The sequence below is a fragment of the Elephantulus edwardii genome, unplaced genomic scaffold, assembly GCF_000299155.1.
Source record: "Elephantulus edwardii isolate Elephantulus edwardi_28Jun2011 unplaced genomic scaffold, EleEdw1.0 scaffold00092, whole genome shotgun sequence".
Lineage (NCBI taxonomy): Eukaryota > Metazoa > Chordata > Mammalia > Macroscelidea > Macroscelididae > Elephantulus > Elephantulus edwardii.
The window spans coordinates 1902713-1919593 of record NW_006399842.1 but is presented as its reverse complement, the minus strand read 5'-3'; the positions used below and the strand labels follow the sequence as shown (position 1 = coordinate 1919593).

The window sequence follows — 16881 nt, the reverse complement described above, 5'->3', positions numbered from 1 at the left end:
CAGGCTGGGCTGTGGGACCTTGAGAGTTAAAGTAGTTGATAGGCCTTGCTGATGACTGTCCTCTGATGAAGATCAGGTCCGGGAAACATAATTGATCGTTGGCCTCTTCAATCCAGGCCTTTGTCTTTTCTGACACTATCCACATCTCACCAAGGATATGAAGACACAGCTTCAGAGTTTGGCAGATTGAATATAACTTGGGCAAAACAAGAAGCAATTTGCATTCAAGCCTCTGCCACTCAGGTAGTCACTGGATCAAAGAAGATGGAGATCATCTACGATGCCTCCAATTCACCATCTGATCCATAAGGTGTTTTACGTGCCAAGCCTGAGCACTGTGTCCTTCATAGGTGGCACTGCCCACAGTGATCTATGCCCTCTCTCTGCAGTTAATCTTTGCTATTTCACAAAATGCTCATTCAACTTTCAAGCTTTGTTTTCACTGCATGCTGAGCACCTACTGGTTCATTCTGATTCCATGTGACTGTTAACATACACCAAGATGTCCATTACGAATTTCTATCAATTGTTTACATCAAAGCCAAACAATATCCTGAGGAGAGAAGGATCTAAGGCTACAAAAAGTCTTAACACAATCTGCTATTAAAACTTCTTGAGGATTTCCAAATTAGATCATCTTCTTAGTCCTTACCAAGAGTTCGACTACTGCAAAACAATTCTATGCTTCTTTAGGCTCATCAGGAGAAGGAAGACATTGAAGAGACATCGCCTAGCCCCTAAGTAGTCCTTCTTACCAACCATATTCCTTAGCACCCTTTTCTGTGTACGTTACCTGACACATGCAGAGCGTTTCTGACTTCTTTTGATTTTTTTTTTAACTTAAAATTATTTTCCCCTTGGTTTAGCCTGTAGTATTTCTCCTCATTCTATAATAGATAAGACATTAATGAGAATTTGTATCAGATTACTATAGATTCATTCTCCCATATTACAAAGTTCAAAGATTCAAGGAGAAATAGTATACCTTTGCTGTTGGCATCTTGTTAGTATTTTTAAAGTAAAAATTAAGTGTTCTTTTTTTGAGGAAGTAACCAGAATAATATTTTCTCAAATTGAGAAACTTGTTGGTACAATTAGAAATCAAACATTATTTCGAACCAAATTATACTCTTTAGTTTGCCAAGATACCTTGACAATTTTAATATCTGAAGGCAAACCTATGTGATAATCCCAGCAGTATTCTGGTGATAAAATTTTAGTTGGCTTGTTGAGAAGGAAATATTTGTTGAGATGGCTTTCATCATGCCATTCTGCTTCTATGTTATTTTTCTTGTCCTGGAGGATTCCCTTGAAGCACTCCTGGGTAATGTTTAGAACCTTTATGGGTGTTCCTCCAAAAATGGCTGCATGGTAATAAAAATCCCCTTGGCCATATGGAATGTATGCTGCTGACATCTTACGCCTCTCATAGGTAAACTCATCAGGATCTGCCTTGTACCACCAGGCCTGCAGCTGAGCTACTGATTGGCCTAGGGTTTCCACCCCAAAGTTGTCTTGGAAGACCTGGTCCACATCCATGCAGAAAAGGAAGTCAACTTCATGTTGGATGTGGCCCACAATGTGTTCCCCGATGGTCTTCATACGCATCATGCTGATGTCTTGCCATCTTTTCTCGGGCTTGATCTCAAACACTTTGAATGAACGAAGAGGACTCAGCTCTACCAAAGGCATCCTGGAGGTATCATCCACCATGATATAAAAAATGACTCTGTGACCAACCATGAAGTACTTATCAGCAGATATAATGAACTCCTCTAAGTAATGTTCAATATATCTAAAAAAAAAAAAAGAAAGAAAATTCAAGTTAGCTTCTTAGATTTCTACAGGAAAGCAAATTCTATTAAGACTCATGCTGTCTGTATTTTATAGTTAGGAAGGGAATGATTGTTCCCCACTATAGATGTATGTTTTCATGTGGGTAGACATCTGTCAGACATCATTCCTGACCATTCCTTACTGATCTTAAGGAAGTAGAGTAATTTATCTGAATGCTAACTTTAGAAGAGAGATTGAACATATAATAATCCTGCCTCTTCCTCTCGTTCTCACTCTAGGAAGTTTGTCCATTTTAGAGAGCATAGGTTTTCAACAGCATATAGATTAAAATGGTCTGGACATAGGACGCATCCCTGGCATACACCCTTCTTGATCCTGAACCATGCAGTGTTTCCTTGCTCTGTTCTGACAAAGTATAGGAGATATAGGCTTTATCTCTACATGTAGAGGCCTAGAGTTTCTCAGTTCTACAGGTGTCCGGGTGGCTAAGTCTTTCTGTGGTTTAATATTAAGGACATATGAATACAAACTACAAGATTCAATGCCAACTTAAACAGTAATGGCAATGGTATTTACTATTATTTATTCTGCCTAATTGTCTTTGGTTCAGATATTGGGCAGGCAAAAGGGGTTCAAATTAATTCTTGAGCCCTTTTTAAAGGCTCTAGTCTACACCCTAAATTGCTACTGCTCTACCTAAATAGAAGATTTCAAAGGGCTGCTTGGGAAGACAAGGCACAATATTATAATGGAATGTGCAAGAAGCTAGAGTCAGAAAAGCAAAAGGGCCAAATATGCTCAGCATTTCTTAAGCTTAAAGAACTAAAGCATAAATTCAAGGCATAAGTGGCAATGCTTAAGGATGCTATGGGCAGAATATTGAATGATTCAAGAAGCATTAAAAGCAGATGGAAGGAGAATACAGAGTCATTGTACCAAAAAGAATTGGCTGACACAGAAGAATTTCAAGAAGCAACATATGAGCAAGAGGCAATGGTCATGAAGGAGGAAGTTCAGGCTGCTCTGAAGAACTTGGTAAAAAATAAAGCCCCAGGAATTGATGGAATACCAAGTGATGTATTTCAGCAAACAGATGATGCCCTGCATGTGCTCACCAAATTGTGTCAAGAAATCTGGAGGACAACTACTTGGCCAAGTGATTGGAAGAGATCCATATTTATTCCCATTCCAAAAAGAGGTGGCCCTAAAGAGTGTGGAAATTATTATACAATATCATTAAATATCACATACTAGCAAAATCCTGCTGAAGATTATCCAGAAAAGACTTGAACGGTACATTGACAGAGAACTACCAGAAATACAGGCTGGGTTTAGAAGAGGCCGTGGCACTAGGGGCATTATTACCAATGTCAGATGGATCTTGGCAGAAAGCAGAGAGTACTGAAAAAATGTCTATCTGTGTTTCATTGACTATGCAAAGGTATTTGACTGTATGGATCACAATAAATTGTGGCTAACCTTGAGGAAAATGAGAATCTCAGAACACTTGATCATGCTTATATGAAACCTAAACTTGGACTAAAAAGCAGTCCTCAGAACAGAGCAAGGAAACACTGCATGGCTCAAAATAAAGAAAGGAGTGTGTCAGGGATTTATCCTGTCCCCGTTCCTTTTCAATCTACATGCAGAACAGATTATTTGGGAAGTAGGGCTTTATGAGGAGGAATGTGGCATCAAGATTGGAGGAAGACTCATTAACAACCTATGATATGCAGATGACACAACCTTGCTTGCTGAAACAGAAGACGACCTGAAGCACTTGCTACAGAATGTCAAGGATGGTAGTCTTCAATATGGATTGAAGCTCAACATCAAGAAGACAAAGATTCTCACCACTGGGCCAATTGGCAGCACCATAATAGATGGAGAAGAGATTGAGGTTGTTAGCAACTATAGCTTGCTCGGATCCACAATCAACTCTTAATATCAGCAGTAAGGAAATCAAAAGACAAATTGCATTGGGAAAATCTGCTGTCATGGACCTCTCCAGAGTGCTGAAGAGCAATGATGTCAATCTAGATACAAAGGTGTGCCTGATCCAGGCCATGCTTTTTCACAATTACTTGTTATGCTTCAGAAAGTTGGTCAATGACTAAGGATGAGAGAAGAAGAATAAATGCCTTCAAGTTGTGGTGCTGGAAGAAGAGTCTGAACGTACCATGGACTACCATGAAAACAAATAGGTCTGTCTTGGAGAGGGTGAAACCAAGTCTTTCCTTGGAGGCTAAGATTTTGAAGATAGCGCAGGAGAGGGAGACCCTAGAGGAGATGGACTGATACAGTAACTGGGATGATGTGGGTTGGTGTGTCAGAATTAGTGAGAGTGGCTCAGGACAGGGAAGGGTTCAGAGCTGCTGTACATGGGGTTGCTATGCATCGCAGGTGACTCTACCAGTAACATTCTATGACAAGTTTGGAAGCAGGAGTGGCATCCACTTCTTAAACAACTTGCCTCCAGAAACTCTATGAACTTTGATAAATGTTGATCGTTGTAGAGGGGCTTCAGGCCTTTTGTTCCTAGGGTCACTATGAGTTGTGCTCGATTTGAAGGCAATCAACAACAACAACAGCAATTACCAGATGTAAGAATGATGTGATTTTGGAGTCCTTTGGAGAGTCATCAAACCAAATCAGCATTTTTTACCTTTCTCTATGACCCAGAAAACAGATTCTGGGCCACGACTCTATATTACAAATTTCCTCCATATTACATATTTTACTCTGTTAGACTGCCACTGGTCACACACAACACTAATCCATTATTCAAACATCATAATTATAAGAGTTACCCCAAAAGCAGAGCAAACAATCTCAGCTTTAAATGTATTTTAATCATTTATCTATTAATTCAAACAACATTATGTTGATGCTCTCTATCATTTCAAGCTGCACACTGTCTTGTGAAGACATGTTGGGAGATCACAGAGAGAGAAAAAGAAAGAAAAGTCAGGAACTTTAGTACAATTCATCCAAATTCAAAACTCAGACTCAATGAACAATGACTAACTTTAATCTTTTGCTGACCAGATTCCTGGCCAGTCATGACATTTTATGAGTAATGATGACTGACTTTTCAGATATTCTTCTCCCTGCTTAAACTGCCTTTGTGCACCACCAAAATAGTGTATCCACAAAATTGGCCTCTAAAAACTCAAGGGTTTATTGTATTAATTCTTCAAATGGAGAAAGGATACCTGAGAGGGAACTGGCAAAGCTCTGAGGCTCATGGCCAAGAAATTCTTTGGTCTTCTGGAACTTTTATGAAAAATCTATTGTGTCCTGAAGCTCAAGAAACAATACAGGCTGGGGGAAAGTCATTGTGAGATTTAACATTGCTTAGAGATTAAAGCACTGCCTTTGATTCATAGCTTTGTCATTTGAAAGCAAACCAAAAATCACACCTCCTAAAAGTGCATATCCAATAGTGGAGATTTATTGTTCATTGTCCGTGAGACAAATAGCCCTCTCTGGCTACAGAGCTGAGAGCACAGTGTTTTCACCAGGATGTGTGATTTAGAGTTCAGTTCTGTGAGGTAGTAGGTGACATGCTGTTCTTTTTTGGAAAAAACTCAGTTCAGATTGAATTAACAATGTAGCCAAGTTTTCTTCTGTTGTGCCAAATAATTAGGTGAGTTGTGCTTTTGATCCTGACTCATTGATTCTTTTAGTAAAAATGTCAAAACTCCATCATTAGCTTTCTCTATTGGTGATGAAGTTTTAGGTCCCTAAAATCAGCATATTCAGTGGAGGAAGACCTTGATTAGCGTGTGTCTGAATGGACTCAACAGCACATTAATAATAACAGAAAGGATAATGACAATCAAGGGTTCCAGGCACTGGCTCAGGAAGGTTGTGCATGAAGAACACCAGGTCATCACAGAGCTCGCCTTCAGGCCTTCCCCGAGGCTAAGAGCAAGGGCCTGGTAACCAGGGCCTCTAATCATCTTTGTACAAGAGAAAGGCCTAATCAAATTTCCATTTTTGCTTTCTCAGAATACATACATATGGGATGGCCTAGAAAGATGAAAATAGGACAATTAAACTTTTGCTTTTGTTATGTAAGTGGGAGAAACCAATAAAATTGAAAATTCTAAAAAAAAAAAAGAAAATTGAAACAATATTTATATAGCTGTCACTTTTAAGCAAGAAAATGGTATGAGAATTGAGGTAAAAAAAAGATTATGCTTTGAACAAAGAAACAGAAGCGGAAAAAGGAGCCAATCCAACCACTAGACTAGAGAGAGTTCTAAGCAGTCAAATCTTTTGAGAAAATCCTACAGGAATTGTGAGGTGAAATGACCTGTGGAACCCGTGGAAGAGTGGTCCACCTTGCTCACACATGGAAGGCCACTGTGAGCAGCTTACTATGTACCTACATCTACCCTACAAAGAAAAAACACTTTCTATAGAAGTAAAATGAAGAGATTTATTCAATGTGCAAAGACAGTTTAAAATCAGCGAGATTTCCAAATTTACTGGACAATGAAGAAAAGAACATTCTTGTATTATTGAGGCAGGAAGTAAGAGTTACAAACTCAAAATCGGCTGAAAGATAATCAAAGTAGTCAAAGGTGGCTGGATTTAGCAGAGTTAGGTATATAGCACTTAAATTTGTTAGGAGTATGTGTTCTTCTGTTTATTATAGGATGGTCCCAAGATGGGTTTTGGTAACCTGCTGTTAAAAATTGCTTTTTCAAAATTTTTTTTCTTCTTAATCAGAAACAAAAGAATAAAGTAGTAGAGTATATGTGATAATGAAACCAACTAAGATTATCTCTCTTTTGTACCAAGGAAGTGGTCAAGTGGAACTTTTTATACTTTTTTTTTTAATTGTTTTTTTTTGGTTTTTTTTTCTATAATTATATTTTATTAATTTTCATAAACATTTACAGAGATTTTGGGCTTCCACTCATTCATTGTTGCTCTATTCTTTCTACCCTCCTCCCAGTTTGTTCTTGTCCAAATGCCACAGTGCTTGTCAAAGCCAGTTCTGATTAATCTTCTTTGTCAGTGTATCCTTTGCCATTCCCTATCACTCCTCCCTGAGAGAGACTTCACCCTGAGTCATAAGGAAAAGGGGACGGCGTATTCTCTTAGCTACTTCCTGCTGAAAAGGGACGCTGTGGGTTTCAGGGTGAAGATCTTCTCTCACTACTCTAAAGGGCCCCTTTGGCAGTAGGAAACACATAGACTTTTATGGAGATTGATTTTGGAATTCAGATGCACTCTTATTGATTGTGCTTGGCTGTACATGTACATATCCTTCAAGATGTATCATGGGGGTGTTGCAACCTAGAAGACACAAATTTGACTAACAAGTTATAAGTACATGAGTCCAAAAATTATGGAAAAGTAAAAGAAAAGATTCTTTCATTGTTTTACAAACCCTCTCCCAGGTCCCCTCCACCATGCACCCCTCGCTCTAGTCTCCTGTGATGACAGAAATACCCAGTTACATCTCTCTTTTAAACGGTTCTCTCCCTCCTCTGTTTCAGCGCAGTATAGATTATTGAACCCATCTTACTCAGTCTCTCCCCAACCCCAAGGACAGTCCCATTCTACAACAGTGGCATCATGTAATATTTGTCCTTTTGTGACTGGGATATTTCACTCAGCATAATGTTCTCCAGAGTCAACCATTTTGAATAATATTGCATGAGTTCCTTGTTTTTTAATGCAGCATAGTATTCCATTGTGCGAATATACCACAGCTTCTCTAGCCATTCATTTGTTGATGGGCACTTAGGTTGTTTCCAACTCCTTGCTATTGTGAACAAAGCTGCAATAAACATGGGTGTGCATATATCTGCTTGGATGTCAGCTATGGTCTCTTCAGGGTATATTCCCAGGAGTGGAATTGCTGGGTCAAATGGTATCTCTATTTGCAACTTTTTGAGAAAGCGCCATACTGCTTTCCACAGGGGTTGCACCATTTTACACTCCCACCAACAGTGAATCAGGGTTCCAGTTTCTCCACCACCTCGCCAGCATTTGTTGCTTGCTGTTCTGTTAAATTTTGCTATTTTGACTGGGGTGAAATGATATCTCATAGTTGTTTTAATTTGCATCTCTCTTAGGGCTAGGGATTTTGAGCATTTCTTCATGTGTTTGTTAGCCATCTGAATGTCGTCTTCGGTGAAGTGCCTGTTCATATCCTGTGCCCATTTTTCTATTGGATTCTTTACCTTTATCTTGTTGTGGTGCCAAGTATTTCATAAATTCTGGATATAAGTCCCTTATTTGATATGTTATTACCGAATACTTTTTCCCAGTCAGTGGCTTCCCTTTTTACCCTACTGGAGAAGTTTTTGGATGTGCATAACTATTACTTTCAAATAAATGAATATGATTTTTCCCCTTTTGATTGTATTGTATGATTTATTTACATAAAATTATTGAATTATTGGATTTACAGCTACCATTTTACTTTCTTTTTTTAAATTCCTTTTTTCTTTGTTATACATTTTCTTCTCCCTCCCTCCCCCAGCACACCCAGCAGTGCACCCTTTGTTCCAGATTGTTCTCATACATATAATGTACAATCATAATCCTTTCAGACAATTCTACCCCTCATGTGTTCTAATGCAGTGTTCATTAACTACCCACCTTTTTCTCATTCCCTCCCCAGTCACCTCATGTCTGTCCTATTTTATAATAATGGTGTCCTTTTGTGACTGAGCTCACTCAGCACAATGTCCTCAAGGCTCTCCCATGTTGTGTAATGTTTTACTATTTCATTGTGTTTTTTTATTGTGGTTTTAATGAAAATTTACAAAAAAAGTTAGATTTTATTTCATTATTTTTCAATGCTGCATAGTAGTCCACTATATGAATGTATAGTTTGGATAGTATAGAATGGATAGTTTTTCCTATCCTTTTGTTTGTTGATGAGCACTTGGGTTGTTGCTTCCTTATCTTTGCTATTGTGAATAACACAGCAATACACATGAGTGTGCATGCATCTGCTTGAGTCTGGTTTCTTTAGGGTATATTCCCAGTAGTGGATTTGCTGGGTCAAATGGTACTTCTATTTCAAACTTTTTTTCTAATTTCCAACTTTTTGAGAAAGTGCCAGACTGCCTTCTACAGTGGTGGTAACATTTTACATTTCCACCTGCAGTGAATAAGAGTTCCAATCTCTCTACAACCTAGCCAATATTTTCTGTTTGCTGCCCTGTTGAACTTGGCTATTGTTGCTGGGATTAGATGATATCTCATAGTTGTTCTACTAAATATATATTTTTAATTTTGTAAACATAGACCATGTAATGTTTGGCATAGTCTTGGAATTAAAAATTATAGTTTATCTGAAATGAAATAATGTAAGTATACTAAAAACTTATTCTCTATTTAAAATGAAAATGTGGAACCACTTATTAACACACATGCACACACCCCCCCCCCCCCCCGCCATGCTTTCTAATTCATGTCTGCTTCTGGGAACATAATGTAAAGATTTACTGATAATGTAACTCTCTGGAAATAAGCTTGTTCTTTTTTTCTTTTTCTCCTTGCATCTGTTTGCCAATAGTAGAAAAACCTCTGGTCTGGTTGTGCTCTACATTTCAGAGAAAAAGAATATCTCTCTTATGGGATAAAGTTAGGTCAATATCGAGGTTATTACTTCTATTATATAATTTGTTTTGTTGTTATATGATACCTGGCTCATAGCTGATCTTCTAGTTGTTCAGACATTTTCAGAGGTTGTAAATCACACGGGAGCAGAGTGCCTATTTTTCTCCCTCTGAGTGGCTAATGGAATGGAACTGCCTGCCACTGGATTGGCAGCACAGCTCCTCACCACTAAATCACAAGAGCAACGTCAAAACTCAACACATCCACTCAACAATTCACTCATGTCAAGAGTTTAAAATGGAAGGAGTTAAGGCTCTACTTCCTTAGCAACTAATACTGCATTTATGTATACCAACTACTTTTGGTTATAGCCTCTCGTACATTCCATGAGTCCACAGTTGTCTGACAAATGTCACTGGGATAGCAGAGGTTAGTGGGTGGAAAGGGGTTGAAGTAATCAGGAAGGTTCATTGAGGTCTTGAAAAATGGGGAGATAATAGGTATAGAACAATGGTAATTAATTATACAAAATATAATGCAATGAATGATTGTATAAAATACGAAGTACATATACAAAGCATGATGTATATGAAGGATTATATGCAAACCAATAAAAAATTTCAAAAGAAAAAGTAAAGGATAATTCGTGTCACTTACTTTCCAATAGCAAAAACCGTCAAACCCACAGTAATTTTCTGTTTGGCATAATAATTTTCCAAGATGGCGCTGTTGTAAGTTCCTTCCCATACAACTGGGGCATTCCACGTAGTCACTGTCACAACTTCTGGGCGATTCCTGGTGATAAAACATACAGCCCGTGGCTCAAGACAGCTTTGTTAAGGTGCAGCAGACACTGCAGAACAACTGAACTTAACTATAATCTATGCTTACTGTCTGGATTCTAACAGTTAAGCTAGACAAGTGAGTGGCTGAGTGGTGTAACATGTGCAACACAGGGATAAGATGATTTGACCCCCATGCTTCAGAAGTTATTTTGGGGGGACCCTCAGGGACAACCATAACTCTCTATCTCCTACCCTTTCCTTCTTTTGCTTTCCTTCTCGTCCTTCTAAATCCCTTTCCTGATCTCTCTCACCCCTCCTAAATTTAACTCTGCCAGTGGTACCCTCAGGCATGTTTATCCATGTGGGTGGCATCTGAGCCCCTAAGGAGCCCTAATCCTTGTTTAAGGGGGATGAGAGGTAATAGAGAAAAAGCAGTTTCAATTTATCTTTTATCAGAAAAAACTTCGGGATAAGCACCTAGTTACAGGTCAAAAGGGTCCTGGTATAATTATTTTGCAAACAAGGAGAGAGAGAGGGACCCTTAGACAAAGGCTGTCAAAGGCCACACTGGAACATGGCTCAGGAGTAGACCCCTTCAACTTTTACTAAGAGTCCAAATAGGGGAGGGGAAAGCATGTTCTCTTCACTCAGCAAGCTTGAAAGGGACTTGGCAAAGTCAACATAAACACAGGAAGCCAACAATGACAAAAGCACAAAACCATAAAGGGCAATTGCAAAAGGATGGGGCCCAGCGTGAGGGTGAAGCTCCTGCAGGAGGAGACGGCAGAGAACCCAGCTGCAGCTCCTATCACTCAGGAAGTGGCCACGTTTCCTCTGCTGGGAAACAGACTAAAACAGTCATTTAGATTCAAAAATAGTGCAGACCACGCTCTCTGCCTAGCATTTGCTTGCACTTCCCTGGGGGAAACATCTTTGTTCAGATCCCTATTTACCTTCTGTCCCTGGGGTAAGCAACTTAGGCAGAGTCTTGCTGGTCCCTGCCACTAGGACCTCCCTGGCCTGATGAGACTGTTGGTGTGAGGTGAGTGAATAGATGAGGCCATGGCACTGTTCATTACCCTTCACACAGCCAGTACTGCCATGAAGCAGAACAAAGGCTGGAGGTCCGTGTCTACACAACCTGGTTGCCAACCTATCATTAAAGCAGTATTTCCCCACAGTGAGACAAGGCGATGCTGGGAAATCCTTCACCTTGCTCTAGTGCCAGCAGTGGTATGAACTCCTCAGAAAGCTCTCTCTCAGGCTTCTCTCCCGTCCCAAGCTCTGTTTACACGTCCTGCCTCATGAGCTGCCTCTGCTCTCCATTCCCTCCCTTGCCTGTTTCACTCTTCCAGGCACAACTCTGCCTTCAGGACCCAGATGTCCAAAGTCAGAGGAGGACTCATTTTCCTTCCATCATGGAAGAAGCTACTGTAGACTTGATACCAGCCTGTGTCAGACACCTGCACATTCACTTTCTCATGTAGCCCTGGAAAAGGCCCCCCTACATCTACCCCAAAATACATATTTTTTTAAACCCCAAAATGAACAAGCCCAAGGCTCAGAGAGGTTTGTTAACTTGACCAAAGCCACACAGCGGTTACTGACTGTGGTCACGAAGAAACAGCACGTACTTTCTTCGGGATCAGGCAATGTCCTAGAGGGGGCTTGTCTGTACTAAGGGCTTCATTCTTCCGAAAACCAAAAGCCCAACTGCTGTCATGTTGATTTTGACTCCTAAAAATCCTTCATTAAGTTTCCAAGGCTATAAATCTTTACAGGAGAAAACCATTCATTTTTCTTTTGTTAGAATGCCTGGTGGGCTTGAACTGTCAACCTTATGGTTAGCAAACTGAGTTTCTCTGACTCTTTATTCTTCTGTAATAAGTGCTCTTTTGATTCCCATTAAACAGATGAGAATACTGTAGCACAGAGAGATTAAACAACTTGCCCAGGGTCACACAGCTAGTAAGAGACAAAGCTAGGATTTGAATCTTACATAGTCTGATTCTGGAGACAGTGCCTTGAACCACCAAATTATAAGATTTCTTATATGGGCATATACTGTTATAGTGATAACTAAACAACTTACCTCACTACCATCAAGTGGGTTCTGGCTCACAACAACCCTCCATTGGGCCTCTGTCTTTCTCTGGAGGTTGTAAATATTAATGGCAGGAGATTGCTCACTTTCTCCCAAGGAGCTGCCAGGCAAGTCACACAGTTGGAGACATGCCACCTTTTGGTTATCTGAGTGGCATGGTCTCCATGTCATCAGACCATGTCATTAGAGCTCCTCTTATCCTGAAGAGATTGGGGTTAAATCCCACATTTGTCCTCATCTACAGGTAACACTGTTTCCACTAAGCCTTAGCCTTTCAGTCAGGACTACTGAGAAATGATGAGTATTTTTAGAAGCTTATGGGGTCCTTGGAGTCACAGAAAGTCTTTGGTTTTGTTGAATGACAAGGCTTCAAACCAGAAAAACCATGAACAGACACGTACTCAGCTACCACATTTCTAACTGTCATCTCTGAACTTAAATTGAAACTCTTCCTTTTATTGCTGTTGTCACCATCTCGCTCATGGTAATTCTGCTTAGCTTGTCAAGAATCTTTGAGCACAACTGACCCAGTTTGCTGGCTGAGTTTGCAGCTGTGTTTGAGCAACATATTTGGAAAGGAGGTGATACTATTTCAATTTGGAGAAAGAGAGAAGGGGAGAAAAGGATGATAAATACACTTATTTAACATTTGGTGTGCACCCAGGAAGATCCCTGGTGGTGTAGTAGGTTAAGGGTTGGGCTGCTAACCAAGAGGTCAGCAGTTTGAACCCATCAACTTCTCTGCAGGAGAAAAACGGGATAATCTCCTCCCTTTAACAGTTTTCAACCTTGAAAACCTGATAGAGGGTTGCCACAAGTTGGCATCAACTTGACAGCAACTTGTCTGGCTTTGGGTTTTGGTGCACCAGGAAAGGAGCCCCAGTAGCACAGTGGTTAAGCACTTGGTTGATATTTGATAGGTTGGAGATTTGAACCCACAAGCTGCTCCAAGGAAAAAAAAAAGGTGTGGTTGTCAGTTTGCTTAAAGATTACAGACCCAGAAACCCTATGTAGCAGTTCTAGCCTCTAAGCTACTGCAAGTTAAAATCAACTCAATGGAAGCAGGTTCAGTTTGATCTTTCTGCACTAAAGTTCGATACATTATCTTAGTCCTTTAATCGTCATAGTCACTTTATGAAGTCAAATGCCATCATCTCTATTTTAGAAATGAAGAAAATAGGAGTAAGAAAGGAGAAATTCTACTTTTAGCCATTTCACTTCTATTGAAAGGCCAGGCTTGGCCCCTCATTCTCTCATTACACACTCCCTATATCCCTGCCCTGTACCAGGCTCAGTGCCAGGCCTTGAGATGAGAGAAATGAGACCTATTCCTGTTCCTTGACAATTTCTCAGTCATGACAGGTGGTCAGCATGTTCTATACCCAACTACTAGACCACTCAGTTCTTATCTTCTAGACAGATGGAAATCAGAAAATATAGTGCCCAGCTTGATTACATGGATGAGAAGGATTCCATCTTGCAGGAATCTGTGACAATGTTAAAAATTAACTTCTCATTAAAAATTAAAATATTCTATTGCCCATCTGCTAATTATTGAATTAACAGCACTTTCAACATGTCAGTGTCCCTAAATAAGTAGCCAGATAACAGCCTGAAAATGTAAGGCAGAAAGGAGGAGGAGGAGAAAGGAGGGAGAAGGACATAGAGATAACCCTCTGGGATGAACCTTCATTAAGGAGCCTTAGTCATCAAAGCTCATGAAGACTGGATACAATAACACTAATAAGAGATGTACTGAGCCACTTCATAACAGAACTAACCAAAATAAAAAGGGCATTATAGACTACTACTATGGAAAAAAAGATACTACTCCAACAAATTTGGAAAACTAAAAGAAATGGGCAAATTTCTACAAAAACAAAACTAATTAAATTAACATAGACTGAGGTAAAAATTGGAATAAACCCTAACAAAAAAAGAAACTTAGTAGGTCATAAATTTCTCCTAACAACAACAAACAACCCTCCTGTTCCAGACAGCTGAAGTGGGAATGCTAGCAAACATTTAGTGAACAATTGACATGAATTCTATTATAACTATTCCAGAACACAGAAGCAGAATAGAATACTTAGGAAATTATTTTATGAAGTAAGCATAACCCTGATACCAAAGCCAGGCAAAAATACCACTTGAAAAGAAAATTACAGACTGATATCCCCTATGAACATAGATGCAAAAAAAACCTCAATAAAATCCTAGTCAATAAAATATAAACCATATTAAAAAAATCATGACAAAAAAAATCATGACCAATTCATACCAAATATGCATCAATGGTTCAACATTAGAAAATCCATTTGCTAACTAAAGCAAAGGGGGGGAAAAACCCCATAAGATTAGATCAGTTGATGAAGAAAAGATATCTGATATAATCCAATACCATTTCTGATAAAACTCTTAGTAAATAGGAAGAGAAGAAAAATTCCTCAATGCAATTAAGGAGATATATGCAAAGTCAAGAACCATCCTTTGTTTTGTTCTCAAGGAACAAATCCTGAAAGCATTTCCCTTGTACATGAGAACAAGATAAGGATGTCCTTTATCACCACTTCTACTCAACATTTGATTGGAATCACAGGGCAATGTCTGTGGCATAGTCTATAGGTAGTTGTGCTGCTAAGTCAAAGGTCATGCCTTTCCAGCAGTTTGAATCCACCAACAGCTCTATGGGTAAAAGGCAGACAAGATCCTCCCATGTGATTTGCAGCCTCCTGAAAGCCCACTGGAAGGTCAACGATGAGTTGGTTCTAAGAAGATGTCAATGAGCTTGAGTTTAAGCCAGGGAAAGAGAAGATAGGTCTCTAAATTAGTATGGAATAAGTTGTTGATGTTGTTATGCATCATAGAACTGGAATTGACTCATAGCTGACCGTTTGGATTGGCAGCACAATTTTTTCCCCACTAGCCCACCAGAGTTGTAGTGCTGGAGAAGAGTCTTGAACATACCACAGAGTGCCAAGAAAACAAATATGTCTGTCTTGGAGAGGGTGAAACCAAATTTATCCTTGGAGGCAAGGATTTTGAAGCTCTGTCTCACTTATTTTGGGCATGTGGCCAGGAAGGACTGGTCCTTGGGGAAAAATATCATGCTAGGAAGGGTAGAGGGACAGCGCAGGAGAGGAAGACCCCAGATGAGATGGATTGTTACAGTAATTGGGGTAATAGAGTAGGTGTGTCTGAGTCAGTGAGACTGGTTCAGGACATGAAAGGCTTCAGGGTAATTGTATATATGTTGCTATGAGATGCAGATGACTCGACAGCACAAACAACAACAACCCATCAGAGCTCCCTAGCAAGGAAGAAGGAAACTCTCCTTATTTGCAAATGATCCTATAAGGAAGCCTACAGTCAGGGATATCTCCAAGTTACTGAGGAGCAATGATGTCAGTTTGAGGACGCTAAGCCTGATTCAGGCCATGATCTTTTCAATCACTTACTATGTATCTGACAGCTGGACAATGAATAAGGATGACAGAAGACAAATTGATGCCTTTCAGCAGTGATGTTGGAAAAGAGTACTGAATACCCTAAGGACTGTCAAGAGAACAGACAGGTATGTCTTGGAGAAAGTGTAATCAAGTGCTTCTTGGAAGCAAAGACGACCAAGCTTCATCTCACTTACTTAGGGCATGTTGCTTGAAGATGCTATTCCTTGAAGAGGGGCATAATGTTTGGAAAGGTAGAAAGTCAGTCAAATAAGGAATACCCAAAACCAACTGGACTGACAGTGACTACAACAATGGGGGCTTAAGTATGTCAGAAATGATCAGGCTGGCACAGGATAGGACAAGGTTCAGATCTGTTGTTCATAGGGTTGTTATGAGTTGTACTGACTGCAAGGCACCTAACAACAACATACATAGAAAATCCTTGTGACTCATTAAGAAAACTATGGAAATGAGCTGAAAGATTCAATAATGTGCCAAGGTACAAGACCAATATATAAAAATTAGTCAGATTCCTCTATACCAACAAAAATTCTGAAGAGGAAATAAGTAAAGTAATACCATTTACAATAACTACCAAAAGATAAAACACTTAGGAGCACACCTAACCAGAGATACAAAAGATTTATATAAAGAAAATGACTAAGAATTGCTGCAAGATACCAAAAAAGAGCTGCATTAATGAAAGAACATACTATCCTTATGGATAAGAAGACTTGCCATGATAAAAATGTCACTACTACCCACAGTGATCTCTATAAATAAGGCAATCCTGATCCACATTCCATCAGCATTCTTGAAGGAGCTAGAACAATCAATCACTAGTATGACACATGATCAGACATGGCTCTATTCTGTTGTAAATAAGGTTTCAATGAATCAGAGCTGATTTGATGGCATCTAATAACAACACATTTAAATGGGAAGAAAAGAGATTATGAATAAGCAAAGCATCACTGAGGAAGAATAAAATAGGAGGCCTTCTACTTCCTGATGTAAAAACCCATTGTTGTTGTTGTTGTTGTTGTTATGTGCAGTCGAGTCGCTTGCAACTCATAGCGACCCTATGTACAACAGCCCTAAACTCTGCTCTGTCCTGTGCCAATTGCACTGTCTCTGACACTCCCATCCA

General features: G+C 39.5%; 1 protein-coding gene across 1 annotated transcript in view; it reads right to left on the bottom strand.

Moving 5' to 3' along the window:
* Positions 1-1101: 1101 nt before the first annotated feature.
* Positions 1102-16881, bottom strand: part of LOC102856070 (N-acetyllactosaminide alpha-1,3-galactosyltransferase-like) — a 38919-nt gene continuing 23139 nt past the window's right edge. Inside the window, exons 5-6 of the mRNA XM_006890685.1 lie at positions 10051-10188; positions 1102-1795 (exon numbers count right to left, since the gene is read on the bottom strand). Coding sequence (XP_006890747.1) covers positions 1102-1795; positions 10051-10188 — 832 coding nt within the window. The remainder of the gene's footprint in view (positions 1796-10050; positions 10189-16881) is intronic.